Raw genomic sequence first — 16,397 nt, 5'->3', positions numbered from 1 at the left:
AAATAAATAAATAAATTTTACTTATTTATTTCTAAATAAAATATAAATAAATAAGCAAACAAGCACTTTTAACACAGTGTTTATTCTTAGTCACTGTGAGATATAGTTATAAGGAAACATTACAGTGAAGTGGTTAATATGGGGCCAGGGCCTTGGATTCACATTCTAGGTCTACCACTGGCTAGCTCTGTGACCTTTGCAAGTTCCTCATTATCATTTACAGTCTACAGATGAGTAAAATACAGTTTAGAGAATATTATATACTAGGTCATGCAGCTAGCAAGTGGTTGAGCTAGACTTTAAATAATCCAGGACAGGCTGTACTCTTTCTGCTCTGGTTTCTGGTCAGGCATGGTTACTGTTAAAGCAACTAAAAGACTCAAAATACTATCCATGTGTGAAAAACAGACTTGATAATAAAAGGTCCCATTCTTTCAACCGAATCATTCGAAAAGTTGGAGAAAGGAATGGAATTCACAAAGGGAGCATCAATTTTAGCAGTGATTCCTCAGTTGTCTTCAGTGTTCTTTAAGATATTACTACATTCTCCTTGAATAAAATGCTCATGGGCAAATAAGCATGAAAACTGTGTGGTTACAGCTCTTTCTTATAGAAACACTATGCAAATTAGCATATTAAGGACTGAATAAACCTATGCTTAAAGCATTAACACCCCAAAATTGTTGAGTTTAGAATTTGTAAATTCCACTGGAAAATAATCTAAGAAATACTAACCTATATGCCTAACTCTTTTTATGTAATAGGTATATTCCTAGAAGAGTGTGTAAATTAAAAACTTGTAATTAAATCTTAAAATGAAAAGTTTTATATAGAAAAAGACACCTGATTTTTTCATTAATATAAGTCTACGTTCATATAATGGGGTTTTCCTAAATAAAGTTATGTTAAATTAATGTTTACCATAAAATCAAGAGGAAATACAAGGATTTTGAAATTTATAACTCAACTTTATTATTCTTCCTAGAAAAGCCAAAATGATATGGTTTATATTTGTCATCAAGAAATTTTATACTTTTTACAAAACAATGAAACCACATTGTGAAGATTGACTCACACGGAACTGAGATGTTATCTGGATTCTTTCTCTTGCCTGTGTATTGTTTTTGTTGTTGCTGCCGTTTTTAAACTCCATTTTGTTCCCCATTTGAAACTACAGATGAATTAGATAATATCTTTAAGTAATGAAAAGTCGAACTGCTCTTTCACTTCCTGTTTCATTTCATCTTGTCCTTATACCTCCCTTGGTTAGAAAAGAAGAATTGAGTATTTTGATTAAATGTGTCGACACAAGGACTGAGAGACAGCATTGAAAAATGGAAAGGGTATGGTTTGGGGAGTAAGACTACTCTGGATATGAAATTATGAGAAGTATCTATTATGTGCCAGACACAATGATAGATGTCATATACACATTATCTTATTTGATTTTCACAGCCCTCCTACTTAAAATAGGTAGTATTTTTTAAATGAGAAATTTATACTGAGATAAGTTAAGTGACTAGCCTAGATGCCATATTTCTTGTCAGAAGTAGAGAGGAGTTAGACTACATTTTAATCCACAGTGCTCCTAACCTGTAAAGAAACCTAGATTAGAAGTAACAGGTGATTGCATTGTATGTGGCAAGGAACTCTACATCCAATAGTCCTTTTCAACGACTGCAATCAGGAAGGAATTATTTTTTCTTGGTGGGCCATGAAACCTGAGCTTGTTTTATCAGAGAAGCACATTGTTACATGTGATATTTAAGTTCCGGTACGCTACTGATTGAACAAACTTTAGGAACTTGTCTGCAAAACTAATCATTTATGATTCTGTTTTTTAGGAAGTGAATCCTAATTTAAGAACAACTAACTTACAGATATTTAGGACATGTTATTAATAAATCTGGGATTGCTTATAAAGAAATTTGTTTTCAAACTTTAATTCACAAATCACAAAGTTGATTTCAGATGTGTTACTCAGATGCATGCTTTTACAGAGCTTTTATTTCCTTTCCAGCCTATTTTAGGAAAGAAGATTATTTATTTGTTTGTTTGTTTATTTCTGTTTGTCTGTCTGTATGTCTGCATTTGGGAATCATTGCCTCTGTTGTGTATATGTGTTTATTTCTCTCAGGCAAGCCCTTTATTTCTAAAAGACAGCATCTTTCACATGATATTAACAAAAAAAGATTTGCATAGTCCCCAACAGTTTGTTGTGTGCTATTCCATAATAGAATGTTGAGCAGGTAACTTAATGAAAACCTGTTTTGTTTTACTTTGTACTCTTCTTTTTAGGCTGGTCTTTTTCATTTAACTGATGTATTAAACTGTGGCTACATTGCATCTATATATTAAATAATTTTACTTTTACTAGAAATATTTTATTTTCCAGAGTACTAAGACTTTTTTGGTCAATAATAGTAACAGCCAATGGCTAGTCATTTTATAGACACTACTAACAGAAGTACAGTGAAAACTTTAAAATTCATTTTTGTGTGGTTCAGGTGAACAAAGGGCCATATGCTAGATTTTTATTTACACACCTGATTCACAGAATAGATTATGTTCCATATATTGTGTTTACCCGAAAATAAGACCTAGCTGGACAATCTGCTCTAATGCGTCTTTTGGAGCAAAAATTAATATAAGACCCGGTCTTATTTTACTATTTTACTATAAGACTGGGTCTTATATAATATAATGTAACATAATATATAATATAATATAATATAATACCCAGTCTTACTTTTCTATAGATTGGGTCTAACAATATAGTATAGTATAGTACAGTACAGTACAGTACAACACAATACAATATAATACTGGGTCTTATATTAAGTTTTGCTCCAAAAGACGCATTAGAGCTGATTGTCTGGCTAGGTCTTATTTTCGGGGAAACACGGTATATTCATTGCTATGGGAGTGTCACCATTAGGGAATTGCTTTCCCTAAGTCCCCTTAGTAGACAGAGCTACATACATGTACGTATATTTTGTCATGTTAATCTCTATATGTTGAAAACCATGAGTTTGTACTAGTACCTCCAGTTCTAATCCACACCACAGAGAGTTCACTCTATATATTTGTAATTCCTTTCTGTGACAGTGAGAAACCTGTCTCCTGTTATGTTTAACGCTTTTTCTTATTTGATCGGACTCCCTGAACGCAACCATTCTCCCATCTCCCCCACAAAGATGCTTCCTTCTCCTTGCTGGGGCTCTGACTCTTCATTCTGCGTGGGCCCTTGTCCCATGTAGACATTCCTCCTTCTGCTCAGGCTTTAACTCCCCAGGCCTGACTGCCCTTACCTAACACCATGTGGACACCCTTCTCAGCCTGCCTGTACTCTGACACTCCATACCCAGCTGCCTCTCTGCTTAGATGTCCTTCTTATAGGGCTCTGACATACTGTTCTGGGTCATTGAATGTGTGGATGGCTTCCTCACTGCTTTCAGACTCTGACTCCCATGGCTGGGCTATGCTGCAAATGTGCACACTCCTTACTCTGCTTGGTCCCTGACTCCCTGTTCCAGGCCATCCGTTGAGCACAGATCCCCCTTGGGCTCCAGGCTGTGCCCCCTGTGATCTGTCCTCAGCCCATCTGAGGCCTAGAAGGTCTACTCACTCTCATCCTCCGGCTCCCAGCTGTGACATACCCCAGCTCCACCCCAAACCTCTGGCACAGATGCCCATCTTGGTGGGCTCCACCTAATGGCTTATAACTGAATTATTCAGTAAGGGGAGGGAAGAGGAAAAGCCAAAAAGTTTTAAAAATTATTATTTTAAAGTTGTGTTCTGAAATGTTTTATTCAGAGGATCCCTTTACTAACTATTATAATGAAAGAGCAAAAGTAGGATTCAACATATAAAAATCACTTTATTAGAATGTTTTTTATAATAAATGAGTTTACTTTATGTGCTCTGAACTACTTGTATTGATTAATTACTTTAAGATCAAACAAGGTCAAGAGACTGAAAGTTCCATGTCTTGTTCCAGGTGATGGCATGCTATAAATTGTCCATTTAATATCTCTGATTTGATTTTAAATATGGTACTAGTATTTGAGTAGGGTGAACCTTTACATATGTTCTTATATAAAGCAAAAAAAAAAAAAAAACTGTAAAAAGAAAAAACCAAAATGTATAATGACCTTAAATAAACATATGTAACTTGATTTTTTTCTCTTTTGTTTAAATAGAGGAGTCTTCATTTTGGCTTCCCTTATATGGCAACATGTGCTGCCGATTAGTCGCCCAGCCAGCTTGTATGGCTGAAGATGCATTTGCAGGATTTCTTAATCAGCAGGTTAGAGGACTTTAAATATCCTATAATAATTGTAGCTCCAATTCAGATCTTAATCCTTCTGATATTGAGAAGTATTTTGTAAAGTCTTCTTTTAAGTAACGTTTTTCTCAGTGTTAGGTGTAGACTGGGGGATGATGAGAAGGTGAGAAGGGGAGGGGTCCGATGCAGTTTGGAAGGCTAAGGAGCTACCTCTCCATGTTCCTCTGCCTCATTAATACCAGTAACAAGATAATCAGCAACAGAGGACTCCGTGTGGAAACTGATGACGACCACTCACCACCTTTCACATAAAGGCCTTTCTGGCAGACAGGTTTTGGCACAGTGTAGGCCTGTGGGCTTCCAAAGCTGTCTCTGTGCCACCTACTCCTGATTTATTTATAGCCATAGTCATTTATATTCAGTAAATAATTAATTATGGGCTCCAATGAATCAATAGCTTTTTCTAAAAGAATCCGTTAAGAGGAAAGAAAATTTCCATTCTTCTGGGTTGTCAACATTTTCCAATGTTCTAAGGACAGTAAGGGAAAATTGTGTTTTGAATGAGTTATTTTTATAATTTTTCTGAGTCCTTAGATAAATTGCCATGGAATTCTAAGCACTCGTTTTTTTAATAGACTAGCTTCTGGAAAACTGCGTTGATTTATGAATTTATGTGTATAATAGTTATGTGGTAATCATTACCTCCATTTTGCTTATTTAATCCTTTTGAAAATTCTAAACCTTTCTTCTCTAAATTAACTTACTCTTTGATTTTTGGGCTATTGACTTATTACACAGTAAATTAATGGGTAACTCTATCACATTTAAAAATTTCAAACAGCTAATTTAACTTTGATAATTTAACTATTTTATTGAGTTTAGAGTTATGATGGTAAATAATGATTTAAGGTTGATAGTTTCTTGATTTTTTTCCCCCCCCAGCAAATAGTAGAAGGTCTGATTAGTTGGAGAAGGTTGTATTGTGTGCTGAGAGGGGGTAAACTCTACTGTTTTTATACTCCAGAAGAAATTGAAGCTAAAGTGGAACCAGCTTTGGTAGTGTCCATTAACAAGGTAAATAAAATGATATTTTGAAAATAAAGATATAACATTTTATGAAGTGTGTTCCTTTTTATACAGTTTACATTGTTGCTATCTTAAAAAGAAAAGGGAAGTACTGCTAAAAATAGGTTAGTTCATAAGATAAGTAATCTTATTTTTCTTTCCATTATAGAGCTTATCTGGTAAAGGAAATACTATATATTTCCTTAAAAAACAGTGATTGGAAAGCTATACCAGTAAATAGTTTTGAAAGCAGAGGATGTAACTCCGTAACAGGATATTTAAATTTTTCATGAAGTTGTGTAATTAAGAGAGTATATAAACATAAATTGTTAGCTCAGTTTAGAGTGATACTTTCTAGTTAGTATTCATATTAACCCTTAAAAAGACATTCTTGAGTATGCTTTCTGATTTCTTATGGGGTTGATGGGCAATTGTCCAACCTTCTGTCAGAACAGGAAAACCTGATACTCCATTTAAAATACTTGAGTACTTACACTACATTTAAAAAGTAGTGCTACACCACCTAGAGAATCTATCAAATACACACACACACACACACACACACACACACACACACACACACACACGTTTCATACAAAGGAGATTATTAAAATTTAGTTACAAATTTTTCATCTGCAATCTGTAGTAAAACTTGTCACAATACACGTAAACCAGACTTTCTTTTATCCCAGGATCTTAAATTTCTCTTCATCTATCATCCAAGTCTAGTGTTTATTAGAGGGCTTTTTTTCCCCTCTTTTTACAGCATTGCTACTCAAGAATACTTTAATGGCATTTCTAGAGCAGAATATTGTGTTCTCTGCCTATGGACTGCACGTAATTGTTTCTAGTGTTTTAATTTGCTTGCCTTTGGTGTGGTTGAATTGAAGTATATTACAAAATATGAGCCATCACATCTGTTAACTCTGCATGTTCTACTTGTGTTTAAATTTTCTTTTGAAGAAAAATGTTATGTGGTGTGCCCTGAAAAACATGTAGATACTGGTCTGCTAACCTATAGGGACTTGAGTTAATTTCTATGATCTTTCCAATTTGGTTTGTTTCTAACCTGCTTTTAGAAATTACACTGCTTTTTACTTAAAGGAAATTCTTCAGTGAGACCTCAGATTATGTAAATAAATTCACTTAATTTATCTGTTTTGTGTATAAGAAAGATTAGTGTTACTCTTAAATAATAAACCTCAATATTATTATGCAACAGTGAATTTATGTTGGTCTAGAAAATTAGGTTTATGAAAGTACAATTTTATTGGAAAATTGATATAATTTTTTTAATATATTTCATTTTTTTAATTCAGCATTCACTTTTCTCCACCTTAGTCTTTTGCAAATTTCAAATGTACAGAAAAGCTGAAAGAATAGAATAATGAACACCTGTGTACTCTTCACTTATATTCTTTAACTCTTGCCTAACATTTAGCCACATTTGCCTTCTTACTAGTTTAGTTTTTTTTCTAAACCATTTGAATGTAACAAAAAGCATAACGTTTCTTCCCTAGAATATTTCAGCATGTTTCTCCTAAAAACAAGGACGTTTCTTTCATAACCATAATATTATTAGCACAGTCAAGAAATTTATTGTTGATAAAATAATATTATCTAACATACAGGGCAAATTGCCCCAATTGTCCCCAAAATGTTCTTTCCAATTTTTAATTATTGTTTGATTCAAGACCCAGTCAAGGATCACAGATTGCATCTGGTCACTATGTCTTTTGTTTGTTTCCTTTTCATCTAAATTGTGCCCTTCATTTGAGGGGGCAGGGTCTTTCATTACATTGACATTTTTTGAAAAGTCCAGACCAGTCCTCAAATCTGTATTTGACTAATTAGTTTACTAGATTCAGGTTAAATATTTTTGGCAAGAGTTCTACATAGATGATTTTGTCTAACCTGTTTTTTACTAAGTAGCTATGTAGTAAAAATGGAATCCTACCAATTTTTCTCTTACATGTTGTACAATGGAATATGGATAATCATAAACCAAATAAAATGTAATCTAAACAAATGGTATATTTAAAGCCAGTTATTTTATTTGAAAACAGTCTTCAAGGTATTCATTTTACTTTATCTCAGCCCATTAAGGTAGTCAGAACAGGTAAGTCTGCCTTGTTTTACGGGTATATTATTTCTGTCTTACAAGTGACGAAGTAGACTCAGAGATGAGAAAGAACTTGCCTAGCTAGTAAGGAAAATTATATGTCTCACTCTTTTTTTAATGGGTAGATAATAATTCGTGGACTGTTTTTTCTATTTCCCATAAACATTCTGCTAGACTAGATTTGGAAGGCAAATTAGACTTGCCTATCTCCATACTTGTTCTGATTCAGTTTGGGAAGTAAAAAGTAGGTCTGAAATGAGGTTCTGAGCCTGAAGTCACTACCTATGACTTAGGCATGTGTTGAATCTTTGCCATTTAAATTTTAGAGGGCAGTTATAAGGAAACTACTGTTATTATAGGCAGTGCATCTGTATTTTCTTGTCTGATGACAGGAGTCTAACTCCTGAAAAGTGGTTAACAGTGTTTACATGGCCAGACTGAATTGACCTTTTTTCAATTGATTCATTTTTCTTTGTGGTAATAAAAGGCTGATGCCTGCCAATGAATAGGATTCTGTAGTCAACCAACGCCATTATTAAGATGACTGAAATCAACATACCTAGAAATCCCAATGGTGGTTCCACAGTTGACCATTACAAATTCACAGAAAAATGATGAATCTAGTAATTTGTATAAACTCATTCTTAGACTTGGGAACAACATGGGTTGTATTTGACCCTAAAGACTGATGACAAATATCTCTTCCATTGTTCATGACTTTTGTCTAAAGTACAAAAGAGAGTTTAAGATTAAACTATGAGGTAAGAATTATGCTGGAAAGATTAATATAAGTTAGTTGTTAATCCCAAATATTTAAACTAATGGGAAAGTCCTCCATTATCTAGCTTTACAGTATTGTCATCTTAATTTTTTCTTGATTCCTGCCCTTTCTCTGTAGAACTTTTTTTCTTTGTATTTCGTGCTTCTACCTCAGGTTTCCTTTGAACTCTTCTATTCACCTGAAAACTTCGCTCTTGTAACAGTAATTGCCATTGGTCTCCTTATTTAAATATGTCAAGAATCATCTCAGTCAAGAAATCTATTTAACTTCTGAAAAGACATTTGTTATATAATTATGTCTCCTATTAATGAAAGTAATTTTTACTTATTTTTTAAACTTACGAAATTATTCAAATTGACAGAAAAGTTGAAAAAATACTATAACAATCACTTGTAGACCATCTAGAGTCAACAGTTAACATTTTGTCATATTTGCTTTATCTTTTTCTCTTTTTTTGTAATATGGGGCTGAACACTTTATATTTTATTTAATTTTTAATCAGCTTCATGGTGGCACAGTTTACATAAAATAAAATTCACCACTTTTAAGTGTACATTCTGAAAATTTTGACCAATATACACTTATGTAATCATTACTACAATGGTTGGATTACAGTATTATTTTATCTTTAATCTTTTTGTAAGAACATTTAAGTTCTACTCTCAGCAAATTTCAGTTATACAATACAGTGTTGTCAACGATAGTCACCGTGTTTACATTCGATCCTTAGACCTTATTCATCTTATAGCTAAAAGCTTATAAAGCCTCTACTTATCCATGTTTTTGGCTAACTTATTTGGAAAAAAAATATCTATATCTATACACACACACACACATTTACAATACTATTATCACACCCAGTCAAATTAACAATAATTTTCTTATATCATCTAATATCCAGTTTATATTCAATCCCATTATCCCCAAAATGTTCTTTCAGCTTTTGTTTTCAATCTAGGAATATTTAAGTATTTTGAATCCTTTGTTCATCTAAACTGTAAATTAGGTCTAGAGGCTTGATGTGATTCTTTTAAAACATTTTTTATAAGAATATTTCATAGATGATGACAAATAGTTGATAGAACCTCCTGTTGAGAGGCACATGTTGTCAGGGTATCTCGCTATTGGCAATACCTATATTGCCAATAGTTTAAAGACTCGGTTAAGGTGGTGACCACTAGCTCTCTCTAGTTTATGTAAGTTCTTTACAATTAGCAAGTAGTCTAAGAGGTAAATGGTTTGTGATTGCCCTTGCCTGAATCTGTTATTATCTTGACGATTGCTATGTTTTCCTCATGCTGTCCTTCCTTGTAGATATATTAGCTGGCATTCTTTTGTATTCATTTTAAGGACCTTTTCTCATCAACTAGGAATGAACTATTACAGTTCCTCCTGAAAAGGCAGGAGAAATGCTTACTGTTTTAATTGCCAATTGGTATTGAATATTGATATTGTATTGATATTTGCAATATGTATTAGAATGATATTACCATTTCAAGAAGTAGCAAATGACTGTCATGTCTCACCATCCCACAAATAGTACGATAAACTTACAGATTTTTATCTATTGAATGTTTTAAATTGCTTGGTTTTTAAATATGAGATACATGTTTTACTTGTTTTGCTTACTTTGGAAATTTTTAAGGGACGTAGTTATTAATGTATTCTTAAATAAACAGGGGCTTTGATAAATGCCAAGTTGGTCTTTTCTGATAACTAGAGCAAGTAAGCACCAAATAAAACTTTTAAGAATAGTATTTTGTTTTAGTTTTTAGTATACCAATGGTGGGTGTATTCAATTTTAGTATATCCAATGGTGGGTGTCTAAGGTATTTTTATGCTTAATAATGTTAAATACAAATCAGAATTCGTTTATTTTGGTTGTCTTCTCTCATGATTTAGAAAATAATAATTTTGCTTAATGCTACTTTAAAAATTATGTGACAACATAAATTTTGCTGTTGCTAGGTATATAAATAATTGTTCTGTTATTTTGATCACAGAATCTGTTCTCTAACTATAATTCTTGTCCTTCTAAATGGCACTTCCTGTAAGGCTTAGTCAGTTCATTAATTTTCATAGGGAGCCATCTGTGGAAATAGTCACATTAAGGGAAGAAAAGCCTAAAAGCTATTCCCTTCGTCTTTTCAATCCCAATTTGAAAGGATGATTTACTTCAAAGTGATTGCTTCAACTTCAAAAAACTTCCTTGTGAATGTTGTTGAGTAAGACCTTCTCAATAATGGGTACTTAACTGGAGCCACTGAATCTCCTATACATGGTAGAAAGCATTTTATTAGCCAAAGTTTTATCCACTTCCAATGGGGAGTGGAAAGGAAAAGAAGTGTGGTTCTTTGACATCAGTGTTCTTTTCTTGATTTAAATATTATGCATCACTTCATTTTAATGAATATTAAAATCTGTACTAAACAATTCATAACACTACTTGGGGTGGTAGACCTTTGTTAAATTGTCTTGAAATTGCTTTTAACCATTATGTTTATCATGGACCCTAGCAAGCAAAATTATTATGAAGCACGGGGTATTTTCTTCTGATTATGTTAGTCCTAATGTCTTAACCCTACCAACCATTCATATTATCCTTTATTAAATACAGCAAAAATAATTTTTTAAACAGCCGATTCTATTAGCAGTTTATATCTGGTTTCATTGCCATAAATTGAAAATAATTATATCACACTAGTACTAATTATACGTAGTGCTTGGTTTAATTTATGGTTATACGTTACATTCCTTGTCATATATTATGAAACTATGCATTCTTTGTTATTAGAATATATATAAGGTCTAAATCTTGTTTTTCGCCAGCAACTTTAGCCAGCAATTTTGTCTCCATTCCTGATTAACTTTAGACCAAACACCTCTCAAAGAACTCATTTATCTTTAGAACAAGTTTCTGAGGAAGGTGTGAGTAAAATACTATCTCAGCATTATAGATGAGAAAGCAGACACTTAGGTTTTTGTACTGTGTTTTTTTTAATTGTTTTTTTTTTAATTTCAAGATAATCTATAAAGACAATAATATAAATGAATCATCTGTACCCTCACAAATTACCCCCACCATAGAATTATTTTGAAGGAAATCCTAGAGACCATATCATTTTACTTATAAATATTACACTTGTCATACTTAAGAAAATATAGATATATATGTAGTTAATATAGCATCAAAAATCCTGACAGTTCAAATTGTCCAGTCTTGTAATTTTTTAAATAGTTTTTGAGTCAGGATCCAAATAAGAGCCATACATTTTAGTCAATTAGGTCTCTTAAATCTCTTAATCTGTTGGCTTAATTCTTTCTCTCTCTCTGTTTCCCTCTCCCTCTCTCTCACACACAGAAACACACACACACAATTCGTTGTTGAAGAAATTGAAGAAAGTGGGTCATTTATCCTACAGTCTGGGTTTTGTTGATTGCATCTTCAAGTTGTTTTTTTTCCTCTACCATATTTCCCCGAAAATAAGACCTAGCCTGGACCATCAGCTCTAATGTGTCTTTTGGAGCAAAAATTAATATAAGACTCAGTCTTATTTTAATATAAGACTGGGTCTTATATAAGACCGTGTATAATATAATAAATATAATGTAATATAATACCGGGTCTTATATTAATTATTACTCCAAAAGACGCATTAGAACTGATGGTCTGGCTAGGTCTCTGGTGATTACTTTGTAAGTTATAGAAATGTATAATCACTATGTTACACATCTGAAACTAATATTGTTTGTCAACTAATTGAAAAAATTTGAAAGAATTTTAAATAATAATATGGGTCATCCACTAATATTAACACCGACTGATGAACATTGCTTAGCTCCATTATTTCATTAGGAATTGCAAACTGGTGATATTTTAAATTTCTTTCTTCATTTATTAGTGGAATAGCTCTCCTTCATCACCTATTTGGTTGAGGTACACTTACAGGAAAGACAATCTAATGGCTTGATTTTTTGCATTTATATACTAGTTACCAAAACAATGAAGGTGGTTCCTAGCATCCTTCAAAGATGACTAATAAGTTTTTAAATATCATTATGAATTTATGGATTTAAAAACATTCCGTGCATCAGTCCATTACCATTGTTATTCTATTGATGTTCAGATTGTCCTATCTTGGCTATGGAAACTTCTCCAAGTTAGTCCATTTGATACAACCTTAGTAATCTTTCATTTCTGGATTACCCTATATTCTAGGATCCTCGTATACATTTCCTGACCTAGGCTGGTAATCAGCCATCTAAAGAGCTCCGGTGCTTTTTAGTGGCAAAGAGTATTTAGAGACCATAATCTGGGTACATAGTAGATTTTTTCAGTCATGTAGTCAAAAGTAAGGTTAGGACAATTCTGAACTAGTAATTTTCCATTATCATGGAAATGGAGAGGTTGAAGTACAGTTTTAATTCAAAATAATGAATAACCTAAAAGAAACTTTCCTTTGACTTTAGAGTTACATTTTGTTACAAAATTGGTTTCTCAGATTATATTTTTGGCCTCCTCTGGGTAGCCAACATCTCATGCAGTGGAAAATTGTAGTTCAATATGTGCTGATTGATAAAAGTTGAGCCAACAAGGACTAAAATTTCATGGTGAATAATCTCAAACCTATCCACAAATCAATAAAAATTGACTGTAAAACCTCCGAAATCAACTAAAAGGTTTGGGATTATCAAAAGCAAAACTGGAAACTCTGACCTTGGATAGAACACTTAGAACATAAGTTTTCTCATCTATAAATTAATGAGTTGGATTAGAGATTTTCTCTAGGATCTGTAAAACTTTTTATTGTAATCCGAGTTGATCTTTTTTTTCTTATTATTTTATTCATTAAATATTTTCAATCACTTAATGGGTGGTATTAATTAATATTGCCAGGCAATATGTTCGGTGGTAGAAATAGTGTGAACAAAAATACCCGTTTTTTCCCTTCATACCCTGCTAAGAGGAGATACTTCCATCATCTATTCATTGTGTAAGCCCATAATGATAACAGTCCTAAAATTCACCTTGTGTTTTCTAGTCCATTTCTTATTTCAGAAGTGAAGTCCTAAGCACTGTTACTGGTACTTTCCCATACTGAAAAATAGCTTGCATGAACTTTCTAACATTATTTAACTTTAAACTTTGTTTAATCACTTTTCCTTTGACATGAAGCTTTTTGGTTTAAAAAATTTCTCATTAGTTAAATTATTTGGAGTGATAAAATATAGAAGTTAATTTAAAGAATCTATTCTGTGTTTAAAAACTTCCTTAAAAAACAATATTTTTGGTTATCAGAGTTAATGGAGTAAACAGTATTTATATATTATAGCATTATATTCTTTTAGAAGGATATAAATGATTCAATTCATCAGATTTTTTACATAGTGATTTTCATTTGAAATGATATGTTGGTATTAAAAATGTTCACACTCATCTATTTAAAAAAATCACACTTTTCTTATTTAAAAGTTGAATCTATTTTAATTCTACAATCAAAAGGAAGTCAGAAATTTGTATTAAAATGGATTTAGGTCAAGGGAAGAACAATTTCAGCAGCAAAAAATACTTCATATTTTATTATTTGGGTGTTTTTTTAATGTTAATAACAATAGACGGATTCCCCCCCCCACCCTCTCACTGAGTCACCCTTCAATTAGTTGGATAGAAAAGCATATCAAAGATTCTTCCTAGAGCTAAATCATTCTTTGATAGTGATAGTAAGCTTTAAACTTACAGAGATTGATTACATGTGTTTTCAGGCTTCAAGGATGCCGTTTAGGACATTTTTAAATATCTATAAATAATTACTTAAAAGAGTTAATTCACAAAGTTTATTACCAATGCATAAAAGTATAAAAAGACCCTGTTATATGATAAAATTACAGTGCTGGCCATAAATCCATTATAATGCTCTGAACTCACATTCCTACTTTTTTTAAATGACAATGGTTATCAATCATTACATTTTGTGATGCTCCAGAGTTTCCAAGTTATGTTGCTGCTTTATACAACATACATTTTTATCTCATGTGATTTTTGAATAAGAATTCCTTCCTTCAAAAAATAACTTTTCATATAGTACATTTGGTGTTCACCTGTCCATCTATACCCATTTTTCAGGGAATGAATGGATTTTCTTCCTAACTCCGCTACTTCTATAATGTCCACATAGACATAACTATATGAGTATGTTGGTTTTGGTGTGTGACATTACATGCAGTGTCTCTTCACTCTATACTCAACAATGTGAAGAATTTCTTCCCATTCTCAATCAACTCTTGTAACTGCCAGCCAAATATCCTTCTGCAAACATTACAGTAGGTTTAACCATACTCCTCTAGAGCTACTCTACCCAACACAGTAGCCATTAGCCATTAGTAGCTGTTAAGTTCTTAAAATGTGGCTGGTCTGAATTGAGATGTCCTGTAAGTATAAGATAGATTGGATTTTGGACACTTACTATGAAAAAAGAATGCAAAATGTCTCAACATTTTTGTCCATTCTATGTTAGTATTTTGGATATGTTGGGTTACATAAAGTGCATTATTTTCAAATAATGTGATAATCATTACATAATTATTTTAACCATTTTCATTTTAACTTTAATGTGGTTATTAAAAAATCTTAAATTACATATGTGGCTCACATTATATTTTTTAATGGACAGCACTGCTCTAGAATTGTGTAATATCAATCATGATCCAGGCATCCAACTCCCTGTCTTTGCATAATAGTTCTATTTCAGACTTTCCCCCCAAGATTCCTTGGAAATTACATGTAGTTGCCAGCTTGTTGTTTGGCGTGGCAGTGTTTATATGTGACTTGGGAATAGACGTTTGTCTTCTACACACAGACACAATAAGTATCACCACAGCAACATACTTAGTACCACTCAGAATGAAGGTCTGGACTATCAGCCTAAATGAAAACATGGCCTTTATTCTAGAGTCTTGCATTTGGCATTTGAAAAAATAATTTTTACCATTATGAGGGTTATAATACTTTATGGATCTTTGGCCAGAGTTTTGTAAATGAACATTACATTTGAAATAAATGTTAATGAGGAAAGCCTAACAGTTTTGCTGCAGTCAACACTAAGTTGTGGTTTTACTACTTTAACTGATAACACTATATATTATCCATGAATATTAGAATAAGAAACACACTTTACTGATTCTTTTATTTTATTACTGCTGGAAATATAGTTAACATAATTCACATTACAGTTATGGCGTGCTGTACTTGTTTTATTGAAAATTTTAAGATGTATATAAAAAAGACAGCAAACTTAAACTGAGAGATCAAGACAGAGGTTATGTTTTAATCACATGTAATTTAACGTAAGTGCTATATGTAGCATACTTTGAAACATTACTTTTTTAATGTAAAGTATTTTTAATATAAAGCATTTTGTTAAAAACCTAGATTTTAGTTTGAATATTGAAAGTTCTCAAAATTACATATTTTAAATTTCAGATGACCAGCAATAAGATTATAATTGCATCTGGTGTAAATATGGTAGCTAAGCAATAAAACATTTGATCATTACAAAAATATTCTCTTGTAAAACACCAATTTCGTCTTCATATTTAGGAAACCAGAATTCGGGCAATGGATAAGAATGCCAAGACAAGAATCCATAATTTCTCTGTCATCAACCCTGTTGCTGGACAGGCTATAACTCATATTTTTGCAGCTGACAATAGAGAAGATCTTCAGAAGTGGATGGAAGCCTTCTGGCAGCATTTCTTTGATCTTAGTAAGTTGATGTTTGGATTTTCTAGTAGTATATTCATTTAGCATGAAAGGATGCACACAGCAATCTAAATATTAAAATTATAATCTTATGGTTTGTATCAAAATTTTTATGCTCTTGAATAAAATGGTAGTATATACCCATGCAATGATGCTTCTTTCTCTCAACCTTTCCCTAGTGCCTGACTGACTATAGTATAGCTTACCTTAAGTTACCTGAATTCCTAGTATCCCTACCTCTTATTTTTGAGTTCCTCTGGTCCCTAAAACAACTAGACCCCGTTTTTTCAAAATACTAGGTTTTAGCTGCTTATGGCAATGTGTTTGATTAAAGGGATAAAAAGATATTTGAGAAATAAAAAACTTCTCTAGGCTAGTGATG

General features: G+C 32.4%; 1 protein-coding gene across 4 annotated transcripts in view; it reads left to right on the top strand.

Annotated features, from left to right (window-relative positions):
- RTKN2 (rhotekin 2) overlaps nt 1-16,397 on the top strand; it is a 70,217-nt gene that overhangs the window by 36,260 nt on the left and 17,560 nt on the right. For all 4 annotated transcript variants that reach the window (XM_081073892.1, XM_081073890.1, XM_081073889.1 and 1 more), the window contains 3 exons: nt 4,203-4,309; nt 5,231-5,362; nt 15,854-16,019. In XM_081073892.1, coding sequence (XP_080930018.1) covers nt 4,203-4,309; nt 5,231-5,362; nt 15,854-16,019 — 405 coding nt within the window. The remainder of the gene's footprint in view (nt 1-4,202; nt 4,310-5,230; nt 5,363-15,853; nt 16,020-16,397) is intronic.

Source organism: Rhinolophus hipposideros (genome assembly GCF_964194185.1).
Source record: "Rhinolophus hipposideros genome assembly, chromosome: 15".
In the NCBI taxonomy this organism is placed as follows: Eukaryota; Metazoa; Chordata; class Mammalia; order Chiroptera; family Rhinolophidae; genus Rhinolophus; species Rhinolophus hipposideros.
The sequence above is the reverse complement of the archived record's forward strand: the minus strand, read 5'-3'. Positions and strand labels throughout refer to the sequence as shown.